The following is an 8149-nucleotide window of genomic DNA, read 5'->3' as shown; positions in this document are numbered from 1 at the left end:
GGCCAGTGGTGGTGAGACTCTGGGCCAGTGGTGGGACTCTGGGCCAGTGGTGGTGAGACTCTGGGCCGGTGGTGGGACTCTGGGCCTGTGGTGGGACTCTGGGTCAGTGGTGGGACTCTGGGCCTGTGGTGGGACTCTGGGCCAGTGGTGGGACTCTGGGCCTGTGGTGGGACTCTGGGCCGGTGGTGGGACTCTGGGCCAGTGGTGGTGTGACTCTGGGACTCCCGGCCCCACGCCCTTGTAAGGGCGAGGTCCGAGGAAGCCAGAGTGTGGACCCGCACCTTGGCTGGGTGGGGTCAGGGTAGCCTCCCCTAGGGTGGTCACAGCGGAGGAGCCCAGAGCGTAGGCAGTGTCACGGCACGCTAGGGGCAGGCCGTGTGCCTAGGCTGTAGCAGTGTATCAGGAGGACTGTTGGAGTGTTGCGTTGTAATAAAGGAGTTACCTATGCAAAGTGTCTCCGAAACCCACTACACGGATACAATGGGAGGCTGATCGATGCCCAGGTGCGGTCAAGGGATGGCTCCCTATCGCTCAACCACGTTGCATATGCCGATGATCTGGTAATCGCTGCTCACTCAGGGGAGGAGTTGGAGGCGCTGCTGCTAAACCTGGAGCTTGCCACTAAGAGGTGGGGCCTTACCATCAGCCCCACCAACACTAAGGACCTGCCTGGGTATTTTGTAACATTGGACACTCTACCCCCACAACTCCCAATTGGTGATTGAGTTGTGGAGAGAGTGAAGAGTTTCCCATACCTGGGCAGTGTGCTCATGACCGGCTCCGGTTGGACAGCAAAGGTCTCACTCTGAATCAGTCGAGCGGCATCATCTATTCATCGGTTGCGTAACGCTGTGTGGAAGCTACCTGGTCTGTCACTCCGCACGAATCTTCAGGTCTTCTCGGCCACAGTCATTCCCTCCCTTCTCTACGCTTGCGAAGAGTGGACCCCCCTAATGGAACATATTCGCCGGTTAGAAACATTTAGGCTGGCCTGCCTACGATCCAATTTGGGTTTAAACAGGCTGGATTGTGTGAGCTCACAAATCCCAGAAAAATCTGGACAAAGTCCCATCGGTGAGCTCCTCCGGCAGGCAAGGCTCGGACTCCAGCCCCTCGCACCCGTCCAGAGCCCCCGTTTAGCCCCTGTGGTGGTCACAGACGCCATGAGGGGAGGAACCAATCGGAATTGGCCCTCCCCCCACAGCACTGTCCACGACAGAGTTGCCCGTCCGGCACCGCGAGGAGGTAGGGGGTATACACACACACACAGGTACATACACACAGGTGCACACACACACAGGTAAACACACAGGTACACACACACACAGGTACACACACAGGTATGCACACACAGGTACACACACAGGTACATACACACACATGTACACACACAGGTACACACACAGGTACACACACACAGGTACACACACAGGTACACACACACACACAGGTACACACAGGTACACACACAGGTACACACACAGGTACACACACACACAGTTACACACGCAGGTACACACACAGGTACACACACACATACAGGTACACACACAGGTACACACACAAACAGGTACACACGCAGGTACACACACAGGTACACACAAACAGGTACACACACACAGGTACACACACAGGTACACACACACAGGTACATACACAGGTACACACACACAGGTACACACACACAGGTACACACACAGGTACACACACACACACAGGTACACACACACAGGTACATACACAGGTACACACCAAGGTACACACACAGGTACACACACACACACAGGTACACACACAGGTACACACCTAGGTACACACACAGGTACACACACAGGTACACACACACACAGGTACACACACACAGGTACACACACACAGCTACACACACAAAGGTACACACACAGGTACACACACACAGGTACACACACACAGGTACACACACAGGTACACACACACAGGTACACACACACAGGTACACACACACAGGTGCACACACACAGGTACACACACAGGTACACACATACAGGTGCACACACACAGATACACACACAGGTACACACACACAGGTACACACACAGGTACACACACACAGGTACACACACAGGTACACACACACAGGCACACACACAGGTAGACACACACATGTACACACACAGGTACACACACAGGTACACACACACACAGGCACACACACACACAGATACACACAGGCACACACACAGGTACACACACAGGTGCACACACACACACAGGTACACACACAGGTGGGCATCACACCCACACACGATAGTCGATCATGTTCAATTCTCATGTAATCAAAGTATGAATCGATTCATTAAGATTCATTTTCGACCGCTTAATTCTCATGTTATCCGAACGGAAATCGATTTAATTAGCTTAATAAACCGTATATCGATTCCCATGTTATCCCAAATGAAATCGACTCTATACATCCGTTACTCTACAATAATCGATTCCTAATGTTATCCCATTAAGAATCGATGCGAGTATAGTTAATCGAACCGGGAATCGAATTTCTCTCCACGTGACTAAAGATCGCTCCATGGCGATGCGTCAACTCGTCTCTAGACTTGGCCTACTCTTCCTCCTGCTCCTCCACCTCGTCACGTGGTGCAGCAGCCACGGTGAGCCGAGCCGGTCGATACATCGGGTGCCAGGTTGTGGTGGACGTGGGGAGCGGTGGTGCAGTGGTTAGCGCACTGTGTGAGTGAGTGTGTGGGGAGCGGTGGTGCAGTGGTTAGCGCACTGTGTGAGTGAGTGTGGGGAGCGGTGGTGCAGTGGTTAGCGCACTGTGTGAGTGAGTGTGTGGGGAGCGGTGGTGCAGTGGTTAGCGCACTGTGTGTGAGTGTGGGGAGCGGTAGTGCAGTGGTTAGCGCACTGTGTGAGTGTGGGGAGCGGTGGTGCAGTGGTTAGCGCACTGTGTGTGTGGGGAGCGGTGGTGCAGTGGTTAGCGCACTGTGAGTGTGGGGAGCGGTGGTGCAGTGGTTAGCGCTCTTTGTGTGTGTGTGTGGGGAGCGGTGGTGCAGTGGTTAGCGCACTGTGTGTGAGTGTGGGGAGCGGTGGTGCAGTGGTTAGCGCACTGTGTGTGTGTGGGGAGCGGTGGTGCAGTGGTTAGCGCACTGTGTTTGTGTGGGGAGCGGTGGTGCAGTGGTTAACGCACTGTGTGTGAGTGTGGGGAGCGGTGGTGCAGTGGTTAGCGCACTGTGAGTGTGTGGGGAGCGGTGGTGCAGTGGTTAGCGCACTGTGTGTGTGAGTGTGGGGAGCGGTGGTGCAGTGGTTAGCGCACTGTGAGTGTGTGGGGAGCGGTGGTGCAGTGGTTAGCGCACTGTGTGTGAGTGTGGGGAGCGGTGGTGCAGTGGTTAGCGCACACTGAGTGCCGTTTGCCCATCTCCCCAGCCCCGGCTTCCCCACTGAATGTGCGCGTGGAGTCTCGAGACCTGCTGACACAACTCCGCTGGGAACCAGCTGACGTGAACCCCGCCACCAGCAGCGTCACCTACAGAGTGGAGAGCAAACTGTGAGATGGTCGCTCACTCACTCACCCAGCCACTCACTCACCCACTCACTCACCCACTCACCCACCCACTCACTCACCCATCAACTCACCCACCCACTCACTCACTAACGCACTCATTCACCCACTTACTCACCCACCCACTCTCTCACTCGCCCACTCACCCGCTTCCTCACTCACTCACTCACCCATCAACTCACCCACCCACTCACTCACTGACTAACGCACTCACTCACCCACTTACTCACCCACCCACTGTCTCACTCACCCACTCACTCAGCCACTCACTCACTCACCCACCCACTCACTCACCCATCCACTCACTCCACCACTCACTCACTCACCCACTTACTCACCCACCCACTCTCTCACTCACTCACTCACCCACCCACTCACTCACTGACTCACTCACACACTCTCTCACTCGCCCACTCACCCGCTTGCTCATCCACTCACCCACTCACTCACCCACCCACCCACTCACCCACCCACTCCTCACCACCTCCTCCCCGTGTCTCTGTCTGTGCAGCTATGGACGAGCCCACTGGCGGACCGTCTGCGCTGCAACAACAGAGACTCGGTGCGATGTCTCCTCAGCTCTGCGGCATCCCGGTGACCGCTATCAGCTGCGCGTCAGAGCCACCGTTTCATCGTCATCACCGGGGGCCTCACCAATCTCCTTGCCCTGGGTCGTGGTTGAGGTCTTACCCTTGGAGACAAGTCAGTGGCTTTGTCTATGTGTGTGTCTCTGTGTGCGTGTCTGTGTGTCTCTGTCTGTGTGTATGTATGTGTGTCTGTGTGTGTGTCTCTGTGTGTGTGTGTCTGTGTGTATGAGTCTCTCTGTTTGAGTGTCTCTGTGTGTGTCTGTCTGTGTGTATGTGTGTGTGTGTGTGTCTGTGTGTGTGTGTCTGTGTGTGTGTGTGTCTGTGTGTGTGTCTGTGTGTCTCTGTCTCTGTGTGTGTGTATGTCTGTGTGTAGAGTGTCTGTATGTGAGTGTCTCTGTGTCTCTGTGTGTGTGTCTATGTCTCTGTGTGTGGCTGCCTGTGTGTATGTGTGTCTGTGTGTGTCTCTGTGTGTCAGTGTCTCTGTGTGAGTGTCTCTGTGTGTGAGTGTCTCTTTGTGTGTGTCTGTGTCTTTGTGTGTGTCTGTGTCTGTGTGTATGTGTCTGTGTGTGAGTGTCTCTGTGTGAGTGTCTCTGTGTGTGTCTCTGTGTGAGTGTCTCTGTGTGTGAATGTCTCTGTGTGTTGTCTCTGTGGGAGAGTCTCTGTGCGTGTCTGTGTGTGTCTCTGTGTGTGTCTCTATGTGTGAGTGTCTCTTTGTGTGTCTGTGTGTGTGTCTCTGTGTGAGTGTCTCTATGTGTGAGTGTCTCTTTGTGTGTGTCTCTGTGTGTGTGTGTCTCTGTGTGAGTGTCTCTGTGTGAGTGTCTCTGTGTGTGTGTCTCTGTGTGTCTGTGAGTGTCTCTGTGTGTGAGTGTCTCTTTGTGTGTGTCGCTGTGTGTGTGTGTCACTGTGTGTCTCTGTGTGTGTGTGTGTCTGTGTGTGTGTCTGTGTGTCTCTGTCTCTGTGTGTGTGTATGTCTGTGTGTAGAGTGTCTGTATGTGAGTGTCTCTGTGTCTCTGTGTGTGTGTCTATGTCTCTGTGTGTGTCTGCCTGTGTGTATGTGTGTCTGTGTGTGTCTCTGTGTGTCAGTGTCTCTGTGTGAGTGTCTCTGTGTGTGATTGTCTCTTTGTGTGTGTCTGTGTCTTTGTGTGTGTCTGTGTCTGTGTGTACGTGTCTGTGTGTGAGTGTCTCTGTGTGAGTGTGTCTCTGTGTGTGAATGTCTCTGTGTGAGTGTCTCTGTGTGTGTCTCTTTGTGAGTGTCTCTGTGTGTGAATGTCTCTGTGTATTGTCTCTGTGGGAGAGTCTCTGTGCGTGTCTGTGTGTGTCTCTGTGTGTCCGTGTGTGTCTCTATGTGTGAGTGTCTCTTTGTGTGTCTGTGTGTGTGTCTCTGTGTGAGTGTCTCTATGTGTGAGTGTCTCTTTGTGTGTGTCTCTGTGTGTGTGTGTGTCTCTGTGTGAGTGTCTCTGTGTGAGTGTCTCTGTGTGTGAGTGTCTCTTTGTGTGTGTCTCTGTGTGTGTGTGTCACTGTGTGTCTGTGTGTGTGTGTGTCTCTGTGTGTGTCTCTGTGTGTGTGTCTCTGTGTATGTCTGTGTGTGTGTGTCTCTGTGTGTGTGCCTCCGTGTGTGTCTGTGTGTGTGTCTCTGTGTGTGTCTCTGTGTGTGTCTCTGTGTGTATGTCTCTGTGTGTGTCTCTGTGTGTGTCTCTGTGTGTCTCTGTGTGTGTGTCTCTTTGTGTGTGTCTCTGAGTGTCTCTGTGTGAGTGTCTCTGTGAGTGTCTCTGTGTGTGAATGTCTCTGTGTATTGTCTCTGTGGGAGAGTCTCTGTGTGTGCGTGTCTGTGTGTGTCTCTGTGTGTCTGTGTGTGTCTCTGTGTGTCTGTGAGTGTCTCTGTGTGTGAGTGTCTCTTTGCGTGTGTTTCTGTGTGTGTGTGTCTCTGTGTGTCTCTGTGTGTGTGTCTCTGTGTGTGTGTCTCTGTGTGTGTGTGTATCTCTGTGTGTCTCTGTGTGTGTGTCTCTGTGTGTGTGTGTCTCTGAGTGTCTCTCTGTGAGTGTCTCTGTGTGTGAATGTCTCTGTGTATTGTCTCTGTGGGAGAGTATCTGTGTGTGCGTGTCTGTGTGTGTCTCTGTGTGTCTGTGTGTGTCTCTATGTGTGATTGTCTCTTTGTGTGTCTCTCTGTGTGTGTGTGTCTCTGTGTGAGTGTCTCTATGTGTGAGTGTCTCTTTGTGTGTGTCTCTGTGTGTGTGTGTCTCTGTGTGAGTGTCTCTGTGTGAGTGTCTCTGTGTGTGAATGTCTCTGTGTATTGTCTCTGTGGGAGAGTCTCTGTGCGTGTCTGTGTGTGTCTCTGTGTGTCCGTGTGTGTCTCTATGTGTGAGTGTCTCTTTGTGTGTCTGTGTGTGTGTCTCTGTGTGAGTGTCTCTATGTGTGAGTGTCTCTTTGTGTGTGTCTCTGTGTGTGTCTCTGTGTGAGTGTCTCTGTGTGAGTGTCTCTGTGTGTGTGTGTGTCTCTGTGTGTCTGTGAGTGTCTCTGTGTGTGAGTGTCTCTTTGTGTGTGTCTCTGTGTGTGTGTGTCACTGTGTGTCTGTGTGTGTGTGTGTGTCTGTGTGTGTCTCTGTGTGTGTGTCTCTGTGTGTGTGTCTCTGTGTGTGTGTCTCTGTGTGTGTGCCTCCGTGTGTGTCTGTGTGTGTGTCTCTGTGTGTGTCTCTGTGTGTGTCTCTGTGTGTATGTCTCTGTGTGTGTGTCTGTGTGTGTGTGTGTGTCTCTGTGTGTCTCTGTGTGTGTGTCTCTGTGTGTGTGTGTCTCTGAGTGTCTCTGTGTGAGTGTCTCTGTGAGTGTCTCTGTGTGTGAATGTCTCTGTGTATTGTCTCTGTGGGAGAGTCTCTGTGTGTGCGTGTCTGTGTGTGTCTCTGTGTGTGTGTCTCTGTGTGTCTGTGAGTGTCTCTGTGTGTGAGTGTCTCTTTGCGTGTGTTTCTGTGTGTGTGTGTCTCTGTGTGTCTCTGTGTGTGTGTGTCTCTGTGTGTGTCTCTGTGTGTCTCTGTGTGTGTGTCTCTGTGTGTGTGTGTCTCTGAGTGTCTCTGTGTGAGTGTCTCTGTGAGTGTCTCTGTGTGTGAATGTCTCTGTGTATTGTCTCTGTGGGAGAGTCTCTGTGTGTGCGTGTCTGTGTGTGTCTCTGTGTGTCTGTGTGTGTCTCTATGTGTGAGTGTCTCTTTGTGTGTCTCTCTGTGTGTGTGTGTCTCTGTGTGAGTGTCTCTTTGTGTGTGTCTCTGTGTGTGTGTGTCTCTGTGTGAGTGTCTCTGTGTGAGTGTCTCTGTGTGTGTGTGTGTCTCTGTGTGTCTATGAGTGTCTCTGTGTGTGAGTGTCTCTTTGCGTATGTTTCTGTGTGTGTGTGTCTCTGTGTGTCTCTGTGTGTCTCTGTGTGTGTGTGTCTGTGTGTGTGTGTGTCTCTGTGTGTGTGTGTGTCTCTGTGTGAGTGTCTCTGTGAGTGTGTGTCTCTGAGTGTCTCTGTGTGAGTGTCTCTCTGTCTGTCTCTGTGTGAGTGTCTCTGTGTGAGTGTCTCTCTGTGTGTCTCTGTGTGTCTCTGAGTGTCTCTGTGTGAGTGTCTCTGTGTGTCTCTGAGTGTCTCTCTTTGTATCTCTGTGTGTCTCTGTGTGTCTCTCAGCTGTGCTCAGCGCTCCTACGGTCACCGTGACGCTCCACAAGAGACTGACGGTGCAGGAGGAGGAGGAGGCTGGTGGTGACGAGGAGGAGGAGTGCCGTGTTGAGGATGAGGACACCGAAGACGATGATGACGACTATGATGACGACTACGCTGACGACTACGATGATGATGACGATGATGACGATGACGTCGCTGATGATGCAGACCGTGTCAACACCCACCACGGTGATGACGACGATGACCATCACCACGGCGATGATGATGACGATGACGACGATGATGGTGTGGACCGTGTCAACACCCACCACGGCGTTGATGAGCACGACGAGGATGACCACGAGGATGAGGAGGAGGAGGAGGAGGA

General features: G+C 52.8%; 1 protein-coding gene across 2 annotated transcripts in view; it reads left to right on the top strand.

Annotated features, from left to right (window-relative positions):
• Positions 1-2496: 2496 nt before the first annotated feature.
• The window catches only part of LOC116937367 (uncharacterized), a 15795-nt gene continuing 10142 nt past the window's right edge, over positions 2497-8149 (top strand). Inside the window, exons 1-4 of one of the 2 annotated variants that reach the window (XM_076062601.1) lie at positions 2497-2645; positions 3418-3538; positions 4065-4255; positions 7786-8149. The exon at positions 7786-8149 is cut by the window's right edge and continues 127 nt beyond it. In XM_076062601.1, the coding sequence (XP_075918716.1) occupies positions 2564-2645; positions 3418-3538; positions 4065-4255; positions 7786-8149 (758 nt within the window). In that variant the 5' untranslated portion in view covers positions 2497-2563. The remainder of the gene's footprint in view (positions 2646-3417; positions 3539-4064; positions 4256-7785) is intronic. The other variant, XM_076062602.1, reaches the window with a different exon arrangement.

The sequence above is a fragment of the Petromyzon marinus genome, unplaced genomic scaffold (genome assembly GCF_048934315.1).
Source record: "Petromyzon marinus isolate PM22_M1 ecotype Great Lakes invasive population unplaced genomic scaffold, UKy_Petmar_22M1.pri1.0 PM_G_Scaffold_69, whole genome shotgun sequence".
NCBI lineage: Eukaryota > Metazoa > Chordata > Hyperoartia > Petromyzontiformes > Petromyzontidae > Petromyzon > Petromyzon marinus.
Note: the sequence above shows the minus strand (reverse complement) of the source record. Positions and strands in the feature narration are given on the sequence as shown.